The sequence below is a fragment of the Suricata suricatta genome, chromosome 16, assembly GCF_006229205.1.
Source record: "Suricata suricatta isolate VVHF042 chromosome 16, meerkat_22Aug2017_6uvM2_HiC, whole genome shotgun sequence".
Taxonomy (NCBI): Eukaryota; Metazoa; Chordata; class Mammalia; order Carnivora; family Herpestidae; genus Suricata; species Suricata suricatta.
In genome coordinates this window covers 42,143,113-42,163,583 of record NC_043715.1, presented here as the reverse complement: position 1 = coordinate 42,163,583, position 20,471 = coordinate 42,143,113, and the positions used below count along the sequence as shown (strand labels likewise).

The 20,471-nt window shown below is 50.9% G+C and overlaps 1 protein-coding gene across 2 annotated transcripts; it reads right to left on the bottom strand.

The window, feature by feature from the left end:
- Positions 1-419: 419 nt before the first annotated feature.
- LSR (lipolysis stimulated lipoprotein receptor) lies at positions 420-13,665 on the bottom strand. 2 transcript variants are annotated; one of them, XM_029925908.1, is made up of 10 exons: positions 13,278-13,665; positions 11,752-12,096; positions 6,740-6,859; positions 4,997-5,053; positions 4,299-4,445; positions 1,980-2,141; positions 1,768-1,827; positions 1,536-1,667; positions 643-1,268; positions 420-559 (listed from the first exon to the last, which is right to left on the bottom strand). In XM_029925908.1, exons 1-10 carry the CDS (start codon positions 13,630-13,632, stop codon positions 524-526), a joined length of 2,040 nt encoding a protein of 679 aa, XP_029781768.1. In that variant the 5' UTR covers positions 13,633-13,665; the 3' UTR covers positions 420-523. The 2 variants fall into 2 exon arrangements, with proteins under 2 accessions (XP_029781768.1, XP_029781769.1); XM_029925909.1 differs by lacking the exon at positions 4,997-5,053 and having other exon boundaries at positions 13,278-13,664.
- Between the last annotated feature and the right edge of the window lie 6,806 nt (positions 13,666-20,471).

Sequence of the window (20,471 nt, the reverse complement as noted above, 5' to 3'; positions counted from 1 at the left end):
CCAGGGGACCCGGAGGAGGGGCTCCGGTCGCCGGGGACAAAGCAGGCTGCGGGGTTTGGAGAAGTAAAGTAGGTCGGGGGTGGGGGGAGGGGGAGGTGAACGGGGTTGAAGGGGAGAGGAGCGCGCGCGCGCTCCCGGCGGCCGAGCTGAGGTGCGCGAAGGCGGAGGACTGGGGCGCATGCGCACGTCTGGGCGGGGCCCGGGCGCGCACGCAGGGCGGGGCGGAGTCTGCGTGGGGCACGTACTCCTGGCCTGGGGAGGATGGCAAAGCCGGTGCTTTCCTACTGGCCCAGGATGCAAGTCCTGGGAGAAAACCGGACACAGCCTTTTGCAGACTCGCAGGCATGCACACGCACACACAGACATAGCAGCTTCTCGGCTCCCCACCTCGTGCAGGAAAACACTTCCCACTAGACACAGGCCTTGTGATCATAAGTTTTATTAGACTTAGGAGGGCAAGATAATCAGTAGTCTCTCAAAATTAAAAAAAAAAAAGTACAAAAGGTACATACAAAACGTGTGATCAGACGATTAAACTTTCCCGACTCAGGGCCAAGTTCTGCAAGGAAGAAAAAAGAGGGTGTGAGCTGATGACGACTGGGTCAGGAAAGGTCTTAACGCCAAGGGGGGCTGTTCACATACCTTCTTAAGCCTCCGCTCCCGTGAGGCCTGGGAGTCGGTCTCAGAGTAAGGGGGAGGTGCTGGAGGGTAGTAGGCCTCCTCCTCTTCCTCCCTGTGAGGTCTCCTCCTCTCAGCTGGCCCCTTTTTCCTCAAGGCCTCTTCCAGTAGCTGCCCATCATATTGGGGGTCCCCAGACCTGGAGCTATCTTCCCAAGGATCCCGGGAGCGGTGGTAGCGGGACCTCGGGTCAGCATGAGGGCGGTCTCTAGACCTGAAGTCATCGTAGTGGGGATCCCGGGAGTGTGGAAATTCCCGTGGGTCATCTTGGTCATAAAGGTCATCCCGGCTTCGGCTTCTGGGAGGTCCACGGGCTTGGCCTCTCCTCCCCCTACTAGGGGGAGACCTCCTCCCAGATTCAGCAGAGCTTGGCCAGGCGAGGTCATCCAGAGCATCCACAGATCGTGCCCGGGGCCGCCCGGCCCCCCAGCCACTCCCTGGTCGTTCCATGGGGGCCTCTTGCTCCCACCGCCTGGGACTCCGAGGGGAGTGATGACCCCATTCCTCATCCCGGATTGGGGAAAGGGCAGGACCCCGGGATGGCCGGGATCTCCAGTCATCCTCATGGAGTGAGGTGACTTCACTCATGGCTGTAGGGAAAGGGAGGTGTTACTGACTGCTGGGAGGTCAGGAGCTCCAGCAGCGTCACCCACTTGGCTCACACACTTTCTAGGGGTCCCTAGACTTCTCATCTTTTAAGTGTTGACATGCAGGGTCCTGTAGACTTCTCATTGTGGCTGTGATAGAGGAGGGACTATGCCCAGGATTTGACATAAGCATATGCTGGGCAGGTGTCAGGGAGACATGGTTCTCCCTCCCCACTCAGGAACCCCTCAAACCCCAAGGCTCCCACTCACCCCGCTCTACACGGCCATTGGGGGCACCAGGTCGAGAAGGGTCAAAGTTGGCCAGCTCTTTTTCCATGTAGTACAGGACCCGCATGGAGTCATCCTGCTGGCTGGCCTGAATTCTGTAGCCACTGCGGACTTCTAAGGACAGGGGATGGAGGGGATCAGTTTAGGAGAACAGATGGGGACCCAGCTCCCTCCCCTAAAGGCATGTCCAATCTTCTGACAAGTTGGTTCTTACCAGAGGTCATACTGCTGTCTGTGTCACGAAGCAGGGGTACCTGGGAGCTGTGGCCGCCAACTGAGGGAGACAACTGTCAGTGGCTGTCCACCTGGAGCAACCCATAACCAGCCTCCTCTCCTCTGCCTCTAATCCCCTTTCTTCCAGCCCCAGACCCCTTAAGACCCACATGCCCAGCCTACCCCCTGCCCAGCTGCTCCTCAGCTCCTCACCTGAGCTGTTCCTGTCGAAGTCTCCGGGGTACCCATTGTACATGGGGCCCATGGGAATCATGGCTGGTGGGGGCGGGGACTTGGCAGGAGACAGGTGAGCATAGGTGCTGGGGGCGTAGATGCTTGGGACACCTGAGGTGGCAGCTTTGCCGGCAGCATACACTGGGGAGGACACACAATATGAGAAGGTAGCCAGGAGCCATGCTGCCCTTTGTTGTGTTAGAAGGTCAGGAGGAAGATATGCCTGGACCTTCTTCCCAATCCCCCAGCCGTGGGGCTTCCCTAGGCACCTAGACACCTAGTTGGTTTCTGCAGGGCCCCTGAGACTCAGGACATCGTCTTCATTGAATCCACGCCACCTCTGTATTTCCTCACACAAATTTTGGGCAGGGGGTGCACACTGGCACCCCACGGCCCCAATCTGGCAAGCCAGCGTTATGACTGTATGATGGTTTGCCACATCTGACAAAGTTTTACATAAAATCCCAGCTCTCTAGCCACCTTGTCAGGAGATGTGGCCACTCGGTGCCTGTGTCCTTAAAGAGCAGTAGCGGGTGAAGAAGTCCCTGTGTAAAGCCCACCTGCTGGACCCTCTAGCTGGATTCCAGAAAATGCATCATCTTGGGGGAAATCCCATGCCCACTCCCTTCTCGTGGCTGCTGGGTTCTCCAGGCCCAGATGCAGTGGGAATCCGCCTGAGGCAAGGGCGTGGGAGCCTTGGAGTTCACTTGCCCCCACCAAGCAGCAAAGTACCTCCAAGTTGCCAGGCCGAGGGCCCCACCCATTCCTACCTGGTCCCCGCCTGATTCTAGGCTGGACAGCTCAAGGGCACATCCTCCTTGCTGCCTTCCTCCCCAGGCGAGAGGCTGGGTTCCGGGGGCTGCTCTTGTGTCAAAGTCACTGGGCCTGAGCAGGCTGCTTCCTCCCTGAGATTGGGACGGGCAAGTGGGAGGAGTAGAAAACTTCTCCCTCTTCAGTTTGGAAAACAGAAGGCTCAGCGCTCAGCACCCCCAAGAGAAGCCCCTCGGTAGTTCAGGTGATCCGGTGATTTCCTAGCCAACCGTGGGAACTGGACCAATTTCCTAACTAGCTGGGAGCTGTGGACCTGGCCCACGACCTGGGTCCTCTGTTAGAGGTATCAGGGTCTCAGGATGGAAGGAACGCGGCCTGGGGACACACCATTCTCAGCCTCAGTTAGTGGGGTAACTGCAAACCTGGATGCAGCCCCTGGGAGGGTCTCTCCTCACCTGTCATGTGGACTAACCGCCTGCCTGAGCACGAAGTTCTCAACTACAAATGACAAGAGGAGCAGGTTAGCCAGCATCAGCCTTCAGAGAGTGTGGACTTTCCTCAGGGCAGCAATACTTTGAGGAACTGGGTTGCTCACGGCTGAGTTCAAGGTCATAAAAGTAGCCAGTATAGACTGAGCCGCAGCCCTGTGCTGGGTGCTCACACGCAGTCTTCCCTTTGTATTCAAACACCTTATGTGAGGACCTTGCAAAGAAGGAAACCAGCTGGGAGAGTGAGTGCCGCTTGTGTGACGTCACACGGTGTCACCGCCAGGGCTCAAGGTGCTTCCTGGCCCTCAGGTCATCACCAGTGCTGATAGCAACATGTCCAACAGGTAGTGGGTGAGGAACATTTTCTGTAGGCTGAGCCCTGCACTAAGTACCGGACACCCAAGGGGAGGTCGCTCATTAGGCTTCAAGCAGGTGACGTGTCGGGCCAGGCCTTACACCTCCACCTGTGTGGAGAGGCACCAGGACACTGTGGAAGGAGCTGGCAGCGCTCACGTCTCTGAGGAGGGGAGATGGGTCAGTGGCAAGAGGGAGACTCACTCTCTTGGCTTCCCCCTTCCCTGTTTTGTTTGCTCCTTCCCCCTCCATCCCCAGCCATAGCTACTCAGATGTGCTAGAGCTGGCCTTAAACACAGCACCTGCGTAAGTCCCACAGTACCTGTGTAGACGTGGGCTGTTAAAACTGTGTAAATTATACAGTGCTGTAAACCTTGTCCGGTGTCTTATTTTTTCATTTCAGATTTTGCTGCATGAATGATGGTTTGCACTATCTGAATTCTTTTTTTTTTTAGCCATGTGCTTTCAAAACAACGCCCAGTAAGTGAACATTTAAAGTGAATAAAAAGCTGAAGTAGGTAAAATGAGCATCGGGGACAGCAGATCACCCTTGGCCCACTTTGCCCCACATTGCTCAGACCCTCCAGAACAGTGACACTGTCCCGGGAAGCAGGCAGAGGGCTACCGCCTCCCCTTGGAGCCCAGGAGAGAGGCCTGCAGGGGCGGGTGTGTGAGGGGCACTTACGGGCCTCCGGACAGCAGCACTTCTCCGGGCAGCAGGGACATCTGACGTAACAGCAGCACGTGTGGGGGCAGCACTGACACCAGCAGATGCCCAGGAGGAGGAAGACGAGGAAGGCAGCCAAGCAGACCACAACCACGAACAGCCAGTCTGCGGAGAGGGGAGTAAAGGCCATGGGCAGGGGGCCGGGGAGGGACATGGGCACAGCGGGGCAGTGCAGTCATGGGTGGGGTGACACTGCTGGTGAAGCTCGTTCAGGAAGTTGCAGCCCCCTGCTGGATTCTCATGCCAGGCGCTGGGCGCAGCAGCAGAGGGACGCCCAACCTCTGTGACCCAGGCCAGTCCTGAATTTAGGGAACTGGCACTGGGCTTATCTGGCAAGGCAGAAAACGAGGGGTGACCTGGCTGGAGCAAGAGCAGGATATAGCCTCAGAGAAGGGACACAGAGCCAGCTTCCCAGATCCTGGTCTCTAGGAGAGTAACGCAGGCACCAGTCAACAGGAGCCCCCTGCCTACACCCCAGGCTGCTGCGCAGCCAGCCCAGCCCACCCCAAATCCCAGAGCCAGGTCACTGGATGCCATGGAGCTGGAGTCAGATGAGGTTAGTGGGGGTCCAGAGAGAGCGGCGTTGAGGGTGAGGGAGAATACTTAGCATCATTAAATGGTGTCGGGGGGGGGGGGGAGAGGGCGCCACCCCGTACCTTCCATGGGCCCCGCCTGAAAACCAGGTAAGAGCTCTGCCACCCCCGAGGTCCTGCCTGGAGGGACAAAAGAAAGACAGATTATGCTGGCAGGGGCCAGCCCAGCCCACCCCCACCCTGAAGCCAACCTCCAGGCTCATCAGGGTGACAGGTGTCCTGAAGCACCGGAAGCTGAGGGGCTGGGGGCCTAGCAGGGTCCTGGCCCGCAGTTCCTGCCGTGCACCCCCCACCACATGAGTGCGGTTTTCCAGGAGGCTGCCACCACGTAATTTACCCACTCCTCATGCCATGGGGAATTCTGTTGCCCCAAAGGGTTCCAGAACATATCCGTGGTTCTGAAGTTTCAACCTCCATGGGGGCACTCCATCTTTTCCACATACACGGGTCCTATCGCCCCAAAGGGCTCCATGTCATGTGATAGGGACAGTCCTGTTCCATCAGGCAGAGGTGGCACAGTGCCCTAGGGCCCATGAAAAAGTTTTAGTTGTATTTTAAAATCTGAAGAAAAAATATAGTAACACTGGATATATAAATAATGAATTTACAGCAATGCAATCATAAAACATGTATTTTTAATACGAAAGAAGAGGCCCATGAAGGCAAAGGTGCCAAGAGCCCATCAAAGTCGTAGTGAGGCCTCAAGGTCAGTCTCATTGCGCATGGTCTGTCCCACACACACTCCATGGCCCAGCTCATGCCGCTGGCTGCTCTGTGCCCCACAAGCATCGTATCACCGGGGCACCCACACACCAGCTCCACGTCAACAAAGCTCCCCCAGTACTCCATGCCACCTGCCCGCGCGAGAAGGTTCTAGCTCGCAAGCCAGCGGTTCCCAAAGTGCGGTCCTGTCCACGAGGCTAAAACTCCTCTCAGAATGACAGCATGCCATCGCTGGCCTTTTTCACACTCCTCTCGCAGATGCACAGGGGTTTTCCAGAGGCTCTGTGCCGGGTGACGACCTCATCGCCCTGAGGACAATGGGTCAGGTGCTCACATGCCTCATGCTTTAAAAACTTCCTGCTTTCAATTTCTAACAGTCCACAAATACGTCTACAGAACCTCTTTGAGATCCACGAAGATCCTGTTCAATGCACTAAGCAGGTTCTGACGCTACATTCTGGGAAATGCTGATGTAGAATATGCATCTGACCAAAGGACAGCGTTCTCTGGTCACCGACACGTGAGCTCTGCTGTGATCTGAACACCCTGGAGCATGTCCCCCCATCATGTGTGTGCTCACTCACACGTGTGATGATGGCCACGGCCAGCCCAACAGCGCCACACGTGCAGCACGTGCCTCACATATAGTGCGTGTCACCCACGACTCTGTGTTGGCCGGTAACAAAGCATCTGGCTAATGGCAGCGTCCCTTCCACGCATGGCAGCACGTGGATCCAGCCTCCCCTCAGACACACCACCTTCCCTCCTCACTCACTGCCAATTAACTCCGAGAATTTCGAGATTTTTAAGAAAGGAGACCAGGAGGAGGTGGAATCCCCAGTGCTCTCCACTCTCAGTGTGGCTCTGGCTTATCTGAATCGTTGGGGGGAAGGGTCCCTGCCTGGGGTGCAGGGCAAAGAGAAGCCCCTGTGACTGGTGGTGCCATGAGGGGAGAGCGAAGCAGGCGACAGAGTCCAGAGAGCGAGCTGGAAGGCAGACGGCAGACATACACAAGTGGCTGAAGAAGGGGCCCCATCCCGCTTCCCACCCCCTCCCCAGGCTTGCGGGGCCACGCCCACTCACCCAGGACGATGAGCTCTGCATAGGCCTCGTTGTTCCCCTGGAGGTCCTGCGCGGAGACCACGGAGCAGTAATACACACCGCTGTCCCCCCAACCCGTCTGGTCAAAGGTCAGGTCAGCATCTGCAACAGGAGATGGGTGAGGACGCCCCAGGGGAGGGCATCGGGGCCTCCCCGAGAGCACGTCAGGAAGAGGGCAAGAGAGCAGGGCTACTGACAGACCAAGGGAACATTAAATGATTCGTACGAAGGGCGTGCTACTTTTTAGGCCCTGCTGTAACGACTTACTTAACACGGGGTATTTCAACTAGTGTGTGAGGTGGGTCCTGTGACCCTTCCTGTTCTGTGGATGAGAAAAGAGGTCTGGGGAGGTTACCTAACCCAACCCAAGTCGTGAGTCCCCAGCAGTGGAGCTGGATGGGCTGACTCCAGAGGAGGGCTGCAGATTTAGAGCCATCCTCTGACCACCACTCACAGCCAAGGGGACTCCCCCGACATGAATCACCACAAAGCCTGGGGTAGATTCTGGGGCAGGGGTCCGGGGTGGCAAGGCAGAGATATATAGGCCAGATTCTGTGAATTAGGAGCCGCCCAAGCCTGGGAACGAGTGGCTATGGGAGAGACTAGGGCCACCTCCAGTTCCCGAGTCGCCAGCCCCACATTCCAGGTCAGGCCCAGGGCTTGGGACGCTCAGGCAGGCCAGGAGGCTGTCAATTACAGCAGTAATGAAAGTCTTTCAGCACATCCGGTTTCCTCTCTAATCCTGGGGCCCTAATTAGTTAAACCCCTTCAGCCATTCACCAGCGTGGGGTAGGGTGGGACCGGGGGTGACTCCCCAGAAGGCCCCTGGAGGATGGGAGACAGGAACAGGCCAGAGATGAGTACCCCTCCTTCTGATCTGCCTACCTCCCTGCCCCGCGTACCCACCGTCCTTCCCCAGGTGGGCCTTGAGGGCACGAAGTATGTTGCACCCACCGGGCATCAGTCCACTGCTGAAGTAATTTAAGAGTTGGGGCCTCTTCCTTTTTCAAAAGGCCTCATGCTTATAGGAAACCCTGCTGCCAAGGTCTTCTTACGCCCCTCCAAGTGCCCTAACCCAGCTCACAAGGCCCCTGGCAAGATCTGGCCACTGGCTACCACACCAGTCTCAAACCCACTGTCCTCCTTTGCTTATTACACTCCAGACACATTGGCCTCCTCATGTCCCCCAAGACGCTGGGCCCATACCTGCCTGGCACCAGGTTTCCCGATGCTCACAGGGCTGGTTCCATCCTGCAAGAGTAACCCCCACCCGACTGCTAAGGTGTATCAGGGGCTGACCCTCCATGCCCCAAGCCCAAGGGAATGCGGGCTCCATGCAGGCAGAACCCGGCCTGTCTCAGCCCCTACTGAGTCCCCAGGGCTTAACACAGGGCCTTGGCCAGGACCTGGAAAGGAACCTCTTCCCTCTTCACGCCCACCTCCTTTAGCACCTGTTGTCCATCCCAGCATTCTGGGCCTATGGCTGTCTTCAAACAGGCACTTGATACATTCATTCAATATTCAACACGAAATTACTGAACACACCCTATGTTCCAGGCATACCTGAGGCAACTGGTCTACCAGAGAATGGCAGTCCTCAAAGTGTGATTGGCAGTCCCTGGGGTTCCCCCAGATCTTTTCAGGGAGGGTTCTTGAGGTCAAAGTTATCGTCATAATACTACTAAGGTGTTATCTGCCTTTTTCACTCAATCTCATGCGTGTGCCAGTAAGTTTTTCTTTGAAGTATTTAAGAGTGGAGACCCTAGAACCGACAACTTTGAGAACCCCTGCTACAGACAGCAGACATAAATCCTGCTCTGACGGAGCTCAGATCCTCAACCAGGAAAGAAAGACAAATAAAAAACTTAAATATACTGTGATCGGATGGTGATAAGGACTATGGAGAAAACTGATCAGAGAAGGCAGACAGAAGGCGCCAGGGTAGAGGTGGGGGCTGTGCATATTCTAGGGGTGACCAGGAAGCCTTTTGTGTAAGGTGACCTTCCGAGCAGCTGTGAAGGAGTGGAAGGCACGACTGCTCCACAATCGCACATCCACTGATTATTGAGCTCTTCCTCTGTGCTGGGTCCCTTTCCATGTATTCCTTCACCGAACCCATTGAAAACGCTGAACTCCATGCTCCCAAATCTTCCTGATTCTCCAGAACACCCACTTGGCCCATCATTTTCCCACCTGTGTCCTTAAATCAGACTCCAACCGCGTCTCCAAAACCAGAGCTCAGGGGCGGGTCCCTACCCGGTGCTCAAGAGGTGGATGGGACCCCCCTGCTCCAGCAAAAGTTCCCAGGCCAGGCGTTGGAATCTCCAGGCTCCTCTGGGCCAGATCCCAGCCTCAGTGTTTTCTTTGAGCCTGTGTAACATTTTCAAAACCCACAAAAAATATGATTTTCCAGCTTCTTTTGATCAGTTCTAAGGCCCGGGCCCATCTCCTTCCTGCAAGGCACACCCTGTTCCCAGTCTACATGTGGCCCTGACTCACCCGGGCGGGGCACTGCCCCCAGTTTTAGGTGCCAGGAGGAGACGTGGGTCGCCAGTCGAGAACGAGGCAGGGGCTCCTCCACATCTCTGGGCCCCTGGTTCCTTATCTGCAGCAAGCAGAAGGGGCCCTCATCCTAGGGGTCCCATGGGCCTTCAGTGCTACTGGGGGGTGGGGGGCACAAGAGCCCCATGCAGCCTGACGAGGTAGAAACGAGGCTTCCATCCTGGCACTCCATGTCACCCAAAGCAAGGAGGCATGGAGGGGTAGCCGGGGCCACCCTGAACTGATGGACACCATTATAGTTTGCCTAGGACAACCTCCAGTTAAAACCTGGACAGCTGGTGGCCCTAGGAACACCCAAAGGAGGTCCCCTTTTCTGCATCCTCAAAGCTGAAACGGAGGAAGCTCCCGGGGCTCCCAGATTTCCTGAGAGGACATACACACAATGGATATTTACACATTACGGCCTGTGTCAAACACGGGAGCGCGTCCAGGCAGCTTGAAACACGCAGGCACACTGGGCCTCTGGAGCAAGAAGAGACACCCCAGGAGAGCTTGAGGGTAACTCTGGAGTTTAGCCTCAGTAGAGGAGGCATGATTCCAGCTAGTCTTCAAGGACACCCTCAGTTTGGGGTTTTCCGGACAGGGTTGCTGGGCAGTCACGCCTGGTCCAGGCCAGAGACGGCCTTGGGTTAGAGGGGCGGGGCCTGTACAGGCTGAACCCCCAAAGAAGCTCTCCGACCTCAAGAACAGCAGGATGCTTTGGGCTTTGGGTTGAGCTGCTCATGAAAAATAAAGGCAAGCTGTTCCGGTCCCCCATGCCCCCTCCAAGCACGACTGATAGACCGGGCCCCTAGAACCCTGCATTCCATCCATGGTCTAGACGGAGGGAGGGAGTGCGCTCCATGGCCTACCTGGTCTCTCGGGGTCTGCAAAGGGACGCTCCCTTCCTTCCTCTGTCCCCATGCCCAAGATTAAATCTCTAATCCTTGTTTAAGACAGTGGAAGGGTAAATCCATATGTGGGTTGAGCGTTCATCAGCTCACTACAGCCAATCACCTTCCCCCAGATTATTTAGGTCCTTCTCTCTTTTTTTTAAATGTTTGTTTATTTTTGAGAGAGAGAGAGAGCGCGCGCAAGCGAACTGGGGAGGGGCAGAGAGACAGGGAGACAACAACATCCCAAGCAGGCTCCAGGCTTTGAGCTGTCAGCACAGAGCCTGATGTGGGGCTCAAACTCATGTACTATGAGATCACTAACTGAGCCAAAGTTGGACACTTAACCCACGGAGCCACCCAGGCACCCCTAGGGTCTGGTCCTTCAAAAGTTACATTCACTAAACGCCTTAAGGGGTGCGCCCCTGACTCATTCCCTATAGCACGTGGCTCTAGCTGACTTGCTCTGTAGTACTTAGTACTCCCTGAAATTCTCTTTCTCTGCTTGTTTACTGCCGGCCTCACCCCACTAGAATGTCACCTTCTTGAGGGCAGAGACCTTGGCTGTCCTGATCGCTACTTACATCCACAGCACCTACAACAGCGCCTAACACTTAGCAGACACTTGATTAATACTGAAAGGAAGAATGAATGAATGACTCCCCACCTGCCCATATGTAGCCCCAAAAAGCATTTCCTATTATCTGGCAGCATTATGGATAAAGACCAGGCTTCTGAGATCTGCCTGGGTTCAAATCCCAGCTCCAGCCTCTTCTTAGCTGTGTGCCTAGATAGCCACTTAACCTCTTTGAGCCTCAGATGCTAGGAGTGTAAAATGTGGTCACGAGGACTGCACGGGAGAAACCGTGTAAGGTGCCTGGCCAGTCATAGGCTTTATCCATTAAAATCTCTCACCCCGTCAGCTTACTTATGTTGCCACCTTGGTGAGATGTTTGCTGACCACCTGGGGTGGAGATTAGACCCCAAGAGGCCACCTTAGATCGCAGCTCTGTGACCCTGTGCAAGCCACTTTACCTCTCTGGACCTCTCTTCAATGACGGTAGAGTCTCCTCACACAATGACTGTGTGGTCTAAAAGAGTTAATCCATATAAACCTGGATGAGAGCCTGGCACACAGGAGGCCCTTTGTAAGTTGTTACTTATACACATTTTTTACATACTGTTGCTGGTATTAGTATCATTCTAGAACCCCTGCCTCTCTTCATTATGCATCTTTATGTTCCAAGCACTTGACAGCACAGGACGTGTTATCTTGTTTATCTCCCTCACTGGAATGCAGTATCCACGAGGGAAAGGATTTGATGCATTTCTAGCATCATATGGCACCTGTATACATTAGGTGCTCAATAAATCTTTGTTGTTAAATAAAACTTGGATGGAAGAATGGATGGATGGAAGGAAGGATCCCTCCCTTCATCAATCCTTTTAGCCACTGGTGCTCAAGAGCTTCCAGAAGGGGCGGACACTAGATTGGGCACAAGGGAGCCAACCCTGCCACCCAAGCAAGCCCCGCCCCGTCCTCTGCCCTGCCCAACATACTTCCTGTGATGGTGATCCTTCGGCCCTGATAGTAGTCTCCCAGGGTCACGGCATTGCCCTGCTTGGTGGCCACAACCCTGACGGTGCGCATGCTGTCCTGGCACTCCACGTAGGGGTTGTAGCCTGGGTTACCAGCTGCCAGCTGGGCATTGAGCTGGTTGTCGACACTGGCGGGGGAGAAGGCATCGGCGATGCGGTCCCGGCAGAAGGACTTGTACTTCCAGATCACAATGGGTGCTGTGGGGGTCGTGGCTGACTGGTAGGTGCAGGGCAGGGTCACGGGCTGGAAGAGGATCACCACGTGGTAGGGGTCTGACACAGTCACCTGGATGGCACTGGCAGGAGCTGAGGGCAAGAGGAGAGTCGGCAAGGGCCTCTGTGAGTTCAGGGAAGTCCCACACCACTGGTCACCAGTGTGACCCTTACAAGTGTAATGGTTTTACAGAGCGCCTAGCACACATTGTTCCTCAATCCCTGGGGCACGAGGCTGCTCAGATAATCAAGCCCATTTTTCAGGCCCAGTGGGGCTAAAGGGGCAAGTGCAAGGTCACAGAGTCAGATTTCGTGCAACGTCCTGTCCATCCCTCTTTCCCAGAGTGTGGCCTCAGAGCCACCCCGGCTCCCTCTTCCCTCAGCCATTCTCTCATGAAAAGGACCTCTCTCTGTGGCCTAAACAGGAAAGCACGAATGACCACCACAAGGCCAATGCGCTCAAGGCCCTACCGCAAAAACAACCACTAAAGGTTTCAAGTTACGGGAGTCTTGTGAATTGGGGAGATGAGTGGAATTTTAGAGTTGTTTCACGGAACTCTTTTGCCATGGAGTAGCTAAAGTCCCCATAAAGTCTCCATCAGTCTCTCACCTCACCTTACCCAAAGCCATCTCAAATGAACACACCAAAAGTGCTTGGGGAAAGATAAAGTCCCCTCCACATCCCCACCCAAAACATCCGATGGGGTTAAAGCTTGCCAGAAGATGGTTTTATTGATGGTTTCACACCAAGTCGCAAGTCCATCCCACCAGACCCTTAAGCAGATACTTCGGACACGGATGGGGCTGGGGCCTGGGAAGTCCCTAGTCCTACACCCACCCAAAGCCTGGGCGCTGTTGAACTCTTTCTCCAGGAGATGTCTGATCCAGCCCTCGAGTCTCTGTTACCTCAAGTCTTAGAAATCTTGGGGTGAGCCCAGTCCCCATCCCGGCCTTTGCCAGTGATCCAGTGGTCCTTCACCCGGACACCACAAAGGGCCCCCATCCCCTTGCCGCTCCAGGGTTCGCGGTCCAGGAGTTTCACTTCCTGCTATCTCAGAACTAGGGCGGAGGAGCGTTCCTTGGCTCGAATGGGGAATTCCCTTCACTCTGGCACCCAGAGGATTTTCCGAGACCCTGGGGATCCAGAGACCCTCGTCTCGGCGCTCCCCCTCCCCCAGCCCTCCAGCCGGCTCGGCTGTGTAGAACTCCATTCAATTCCCCTTCTGTAGTGCCCTCCCGCCACTCCGCCGCACCAGAGGCCCCGCTCTCCGTACCTGTGTACAAGGCGCTGAGAAAAAGCCACAAGAAGACGACCGCACCCCTGCCCAGAAAGGCAAGGTAAGGGCCCATCCCCAGAGAGAGACCGCGGGACATCGGCGCCATCGCGGCCGTCTGGGCGCGTCTGGCCCGCGCGTCCCCTACTTGGTACCGAGAGGGTAGGGGGCGCGACGCGCACCAAGCCTGGGAGGGGTGCTTGCTCCTCCCCTTCCCGCTTCCGTTCCTTGTCCCTTTTCCAGACCCACCCTGCCCTGTTCCAGGACTTTGATTAACGGAAATAACGTAGATGAAGAGCACGCTTCCAGCTTTCGAGGAGAAACTTGCCGGACCCACCCTGGCTCTCCGAGCCATGCCACCCCTGCGCACTCTGGGGAATGGATCAGCCCAGGTACTCTGGGTGAGAGCCGAGGGCTGGGCCAAGCGGTGGGCGGTGGGGAGGGGCTCCTCCACCTCCCTCCCCGGAAGTGGGCTGACCCAGGTGCGCTTCGGCCCCAAGGGTTGGAACCAAGTGACCAGCCCGCCGGGAGGGCGCCTGCAGTTTGGGAATCCTGTCCGGCCCTCTCCTGCCCGGGCGAAGCCAAGCAGAGTGTAACTCAAGAGAACCAAGAGTCATCTGCGGTGATTCACCTGTTGAGGGGGGCGGGTCCCTCCCTGCACCTGTTCCCTCTCTGCGCATACCCCTCTGCGCAGCAGGCGATGGACCCGCCTAGGTACACCCTGCGGGGAGGGGCGAGTCTAAGTGAGCTTTGGGCTGGGGGAGGCTCCCGTCCAGGGAGAACCGAGGCGTTGTGGGCTTTTAATGCCCTCGCCTTAGGTAACTGAAAGAACCAAGTGAAGTTTCCGGAAGGAAAGCTCTGCGCTCTTAGGAACGCCCGAGGGGAGTCAGGCCCAGGAAAAGTTGGAATTCTTTTTCGGAAGTTTTCTCTGCCTCCCTTCCCAAGCCACGGTTCAGCCCCGGGGCATCCATAGCCCCAGGTTAGGCCTCCGAACTCGCTCGCTCTTAAAGGGGCCCAAGCGGAAGCGCGGAACTGGGGAGAGGTTTCGGCCCGTAAGGATTCTCTGGGACTGGGCCACCTGCGCCCGAGGGTGGGGTGTGTCGAGGGGCCTGAACGCGGGGCATGCTGCGCGGCTCTTCTGCCCTCCGAAGGCGGCCAGGGGAAGCGCCTCCTGGGGAGCTGAGGCGCTTCCCCGAGAGACTCCCCGGAGGTAGCGAACCGGCTGGCCGGTGGTCGGTGCAGTGCCCACGGATGTTTTGTGCCACTGCAGCCGCTTAAAATTGAATTCGGTCACGTACAACGGTCAAAACCTTCCTATCGCTCTCCTTCCCAGAAGAAACCAAAATACTGACAGTGGCGTGAGCCCTTTCGGACCTCCCCTCCTTACACTCTCCCCCTGGCTCACTCAACTTCAGCCACACTGGTCCCCGCTCTGTACTGGAAGGTGTCTTCCACTCCCACCTCAGACCTGCTGCCCTTACTGCTACTCCCTCTGCCCCAACACCCTTCCTTGCAGATGGCCACGTGACTTTCCGCCTCCTTCAAGGCTCTACAGAAAGGTCATTTCTTAGTCAATTTCAACCCTTTGTCCTCCCTCCCTCGCCGTTTGTTTGCTGTGTATATGTGGTAAAATATACATACCATAACACTTATCATTTTAGCCGTTTGCTTTATTTTTTAAATTTTATTTATTTTGAGAGAGAGTGCGAACGTGGGTCAGGGGCAGAGAGAGAGAGAGAATCCCAAGCAGGCTCCTTTGCTATCAGCAAGGAGCCTGACATGAGGCTCCATCCCACCTACAGAGAGACCATGACCAAAATCAGATGTCCCACACTCAACCAGCTGAGCCACCCAGGCGCCCCAGGCCATTTGTTAAGTGGTATTGATTGCATTCACAGGTTTACCTACTCATTACCACTATCTATATCCTAACTTTTTTCATCATCTACAATAAACTGTTTCAATTCAACAATAACTCCCCATTCCTACCAGCCCCCAGCCTTTGATAACCTTTTCTCTACCTTCTTTGTCAAACTGCCTATTCTGAGGCACTCATATAAGTGGAATCATATAACATTTGTCCTTATATGTCTGGCTTATTCATTACACATGTTTTCAAGGTCCATTTATGTCCTAGGATGTATCACATCAAAAATTTCCTTCCATTTTATGGCTTCCATTTTAAGTATTCAGTGTATGCCACATTTTGTGTACCCATCTATCTATTGTTAGACACTTGTGTTGTTTCCACATTTTGGTTGTACATAATGCTGGTGTGAACGTTGGTGTACAGATACCTGCTTTCAGTTCATTAGGATATATATCTAGGAGTAGCATTGCTAGGTCATGTGGTAGTTCTTAATCTTCAGTAACTGCTAAGATCACATCCCCTGCACCTTTTACATTCCCGCAAACAGCGCAGGACGGTTCCAATCTCTCCACATCCTCACTGACATTTATCATTTCCCATCTTTCTGATTATAGCCATACTAGTTGGTGTGAAGTAGCAACTCATCATAGTTCTGCTTTGATTTCCCTAATGACTAATGATGGTGAGCACCTTTTCGTGTACTTATTGGCCATTTGCATATCTTATTTAGAAAAATGTCTGTTCAACCGTTTGCACATTTTTGAACTGGGTTTGTTGTTGTTGAGTTGCAATTCTTTCTGTATTCTGAATATCAATCCCTTGTCAGATATATAATCTGCAAATATTATTCCCAGTCTGTAGGTTGTCTTTTCACTTTCTTAATAGTGTTCTTTGACACTATTAAGTTCTTAAAAAGGTTCTAAATTTGATGAAGTTCAGTTTATCTATATTTTTCCTTTGTTGCCTGTGCTTTTGGTGTCATATGAAATTGTTGCCAATTCCAAGGTCATGAATATTTTCCCCAATATTTTCTTCTAAGAGTTTTATAGTTTCAGCTCTTAAGTTAGATCTTTGATATATTTTGAGTTAATTTTGTGTATGGTATACCAATACCTTATACCAATACCAATACCTTGTAAGGTAAAGGTTCAACATCATTCTTTTGCATGTGGCCATCCAGTTTTCCCAGCTCCATTTGTAGAAACCACTGCCCTTTAACCGTTGAATGATCTTGGCACCTTTGTCAGAACTCAAATGACCATATATATGAGGGTTTATTTCTGGTTGTCTGTTCTATTCCATTGGTTCAGTGCAATTCCATAGGAATTTGAAGATTTACTTCTATTTCTTTGTAATAGGCTGTTGGAACTTTGATAGGCGTTGCACCGAATCTGTCTACCACTTTGGGTAGTATTGACATGTTAAGTCTTCCCACATATGAACACTGAATGTCTTTCCGTTTATTTAGATATTCTTTAATTTCTTTCAGCAATCTTTTATAATTTCAGCTTGCAAGTCTTTCACCTTTTTTTTTTTTTTAATTTGAGAGCAAGCGAGAGAGCTTGCATGCCACACACAAGTAGAGGAGAGAGGCAGAGGGAGAAGGAGAGAGGATCTTAAGCAAGCTTCATGTTCAGTGCAGAGCCCAACATGGGGCCTGATCCCACCACCCTGGGATCATGACCTGAACTGAAATCAAGAGTCAGACACTCAACTGACTAAGCCAGGCGCCTCTCCTTTCCTTGATTAGATTTATCTTAAGTATTCAATTCCTTTAGATACTATTGTAAATTAAATGGAATTGTTTTTTAATTTCCTCTTTGGATTGTTTAATGCTGTTGTATTGAAACACAACTGATTTTTGTGTTAATCTTATACCTTGCAAGTTTCTTGAATTCATTTATTTATTAATTCTGGTGCTTTTCTTGTGGTTTCTCTTGGACTTTCTCTATACAGGATCATGTCATTTTTGAATAGGGATATTTTACCTCTCTCCAATTTGGATGCTTTTTACCACCTTTACTTGTCTGGTTGCTATGTTAGGATTTCCGGCATTGAATAGAAGCAGTGAAAGTAGGCATGCTTGTCTTGTTCTTGACCTTAGAGGGAAAATATTCAGTCTTTCAGCATTGAGTATGATGGTAGCTATGGATTTTCTGTAATACTCCATCAGGTTGAGACTTTTCCCCCGATTCTTAGTTTTCAGAAGGTTTTTGTCAATCAAGTTTATCGGATTTTGTCAAATGCTTTTTCTCCATCGACATAATAATATGTTTCTTTTCTTTTCATTCTATTAATGTGATGTATTACTTTGATTAGTTTTCTTATGTTGAACCACCCACTTTACATTCTTGGATAAATTCCACTTAGTATCTTTTAATATGCTGTTGGTTTTGCATTGCTAATATTTTATTGTGATTTTTTGCATCTATATTCATAAGGGACATTGGACTGTAATTTTCTTTTCCTTTCATGTCTTTATCTGACATTGTTATCAGGGTAATGTTGGCTACATAGAATGAATTATACAGTGTTTCCCCCTTCTTCAGTTATTTTGGAAGAATTTGAGAAGGATTGATGTTAATTCCTCTGTAAATGTTTGGTTAATCTGTGAATCATCTGTCTCTGGGCTTTGCTGGGAGGTTTTTAATTACTGATTCAATCTCTTTACTTATAGGTCTGTTGAGATTTTCTATTTCTCTTTAATTGGTTTAGGTAAATATATGTTTCAAGGTATTTGTCCATTTCTTCTAGGTTATCTAATTTCTTGGCAGATTGTTGTTCCTAGTATTCTCTTGTAATTCTTTTTATTTCTGTAGCGCCAATAGTAATGTACCCATTTTCATTTCTGATTTTAGTTATTTGTGTCTTCAATCTTTTGTTCTTTATCAGTTTAGCCAAAGGTGCGTCAATTTTGTTGATATTATAAAAGACCTTTTGGGTTCATTGCATTTCTCCCCCCACACTTCTCTCTTTTATTTAATTCTGGTCTACTTTTCATTATTTCCTTCCTTCTGCTAGTTTGCTTTGCTCTTCTTTTTCTAGTTACTTAAGGTGTAAAGTTAGGTTACTAATTTGAGGGTTTTTAAAAAAAATATATAGGCATTAAAAACTATAAATTTCTCTCCAAGCTATGCTCTTATTGCATCCCACAAGTTTTGGTATATTGCATTTTCATTTATCGCTAAGTATTTTCTAATTTCCCTTGTGTTTTTTTGACTTATTGTTTTTAGAGTGTTTATTTCCCACAGTTGTACATTTTCTATTTTTCTTTCTGTTATTGATTTCTTACTTAACTCACAGTGACCAGAGGAGATAGTTTGTTTGATATATATACTTTTTAAATCTATTGAGATTCATTTGGTGTCCAAACACATGGTATATCTGGAAAATGTGTACTTGTCTTTTGTTGTTGGGTAGAGTGTTCTCTATATGTCTGTCAGTGCTAGTTTTATTGTGTTATTCAAGTCTTTTATTCTTTACTTTCTTCTATCCATTACTGAAGGTGGAATATTGAAGCCTCTAACTATTATTGTAGAATTATTTCTCTATGCAGCTCTGTCCACATTTGCTTCATATTTTAAGGTATATAAATGTTTGTATTGGTTATGACTTCTTGCTGTGTTGAAGCTTCTATTAATATATGCTTTCTTTGTTGGTCTCTTGAAACCTATTTCAATTTGATGTCCATTTTGTCTGACATTAACATAGCCATTCTAACTCTCTTTTGGTTACAATTTGCATGGAATATTCTTTTCTATCCTTTCCCTTTCATCCTATTTGTGTCTCTGAATCTAAAGTGAGTCTCTTGTAGACAGCCTATGGTTAGATCATGTTTTCTTTATCTATTCCACCAATCTCTGACTTTTGATATAAAGTAATTACTGATGAGGAGGGACTTATTTTTGCCACTTTACTGTTTATTTTCTGTGTGCCTCAAAGCCTTTTTTTGGCCCCTCATTTACTCCATTACTGCGTTCTTCTGTGTTTAGTTAATGTTTTTATAATAAAGTGTTTTGGCTCCGTTCCCATTTCCAGTTGCGTATATTCTATGGTAACCCTGGGAATTACATTATATATGAAACCCCATGAAGTTATAACTTCAGTTTAAATTTATACCAGCTTCTCATCAATATCATATAAAAACTGCACCCCTGTGCATATCACCTCCTTCCATTACTGGTGTCTCAAATTACATCTTTATAAAGTGTTTTCCCAATAGCAAAGATTAATAATTATTTTTATGGATTTTCTTCTAAGTCATGTAAACAATTAAAAGTGGATTTTATACAATAATACTAGCTTTAATAATTGCACATGTATTTACCTCTGCTGGAGATTTTTATTTCTTCCTGTGGCTTCTGGTTATTGTCCAATTGAGAGGACTCTATCGTTTCTTTCAGGACAGGTCTAATGGCAGCAAAATCGCTCAGCTTTTGCTTATCTGGGCATGCTTTAATTTCCTCACTGTTGCAAGATAATTTTTCTAGTTATAGAATTCTTCATTGAAAAAAATGTCTTTTCTCTCAGCACTTTGAATATTTCAACCAATTACCTTCTGGCTTCCAGGGTTTCCGACAAGAAATCAGCTGAAACCTTAGCGGGGACCCCTGAATGTGACATAATACTTCTCTCTTGCCACTTTCAAGATTGCATCTTTCTCTTTGGCTTTTACCAGTTTGATTACAATGTGTCTTGGTGTGGGTCTCTTAGGGTTAATTCTGTTGAAGTTTGGTGAGCTTCTTTGATTTGTAGATTCATGTCTTTCTTAAAACTTGGGAGGTTTCTGGACTGTCGTATCCCGCGCTCAGGGTCGCGTTCCTTCACTGAGCCCCGCGTTGAGGCGCCAATTGTCGTAACCCGATGGCGGGGCCCCTGGCGATCGGCGGTACCTGTTTCCTCCACCCCGACCGGCAGGGTGGAGAATCTTCCTGGGTCCTTCTCCTGAAGGAGGGAGAGAAAAAGGGGGGCAGGAGAGGGAGACGCAGAGAGTAAAGACAGAACTCACGGTTTTTCGATCAGGCGAAAAAGAGAGCTTTATTCAGAAAACTGTCTTTTGTATAGGTTTCAAGGCGGGAAAACAAAGCAGCTGACCAAGGTCAGTTACCAGGTAAACAGAGTCAAGTGAATATCAAAAGAAACGCCCAGATTTGCCTCAGCAATGCTGGGAAGGGGGGAGTTAGCACTGAATAATCCAAAATACGGTTTTGATCTTTTGTGCACCTTGGCCACTCACGTCTGGCCCAGCATGACAGATGCCAAAGTTATTTTGACCAGGAAATGGCAGTCTCCAGCCTCTAGAATGCAAATCTTGTTTGCTGGTT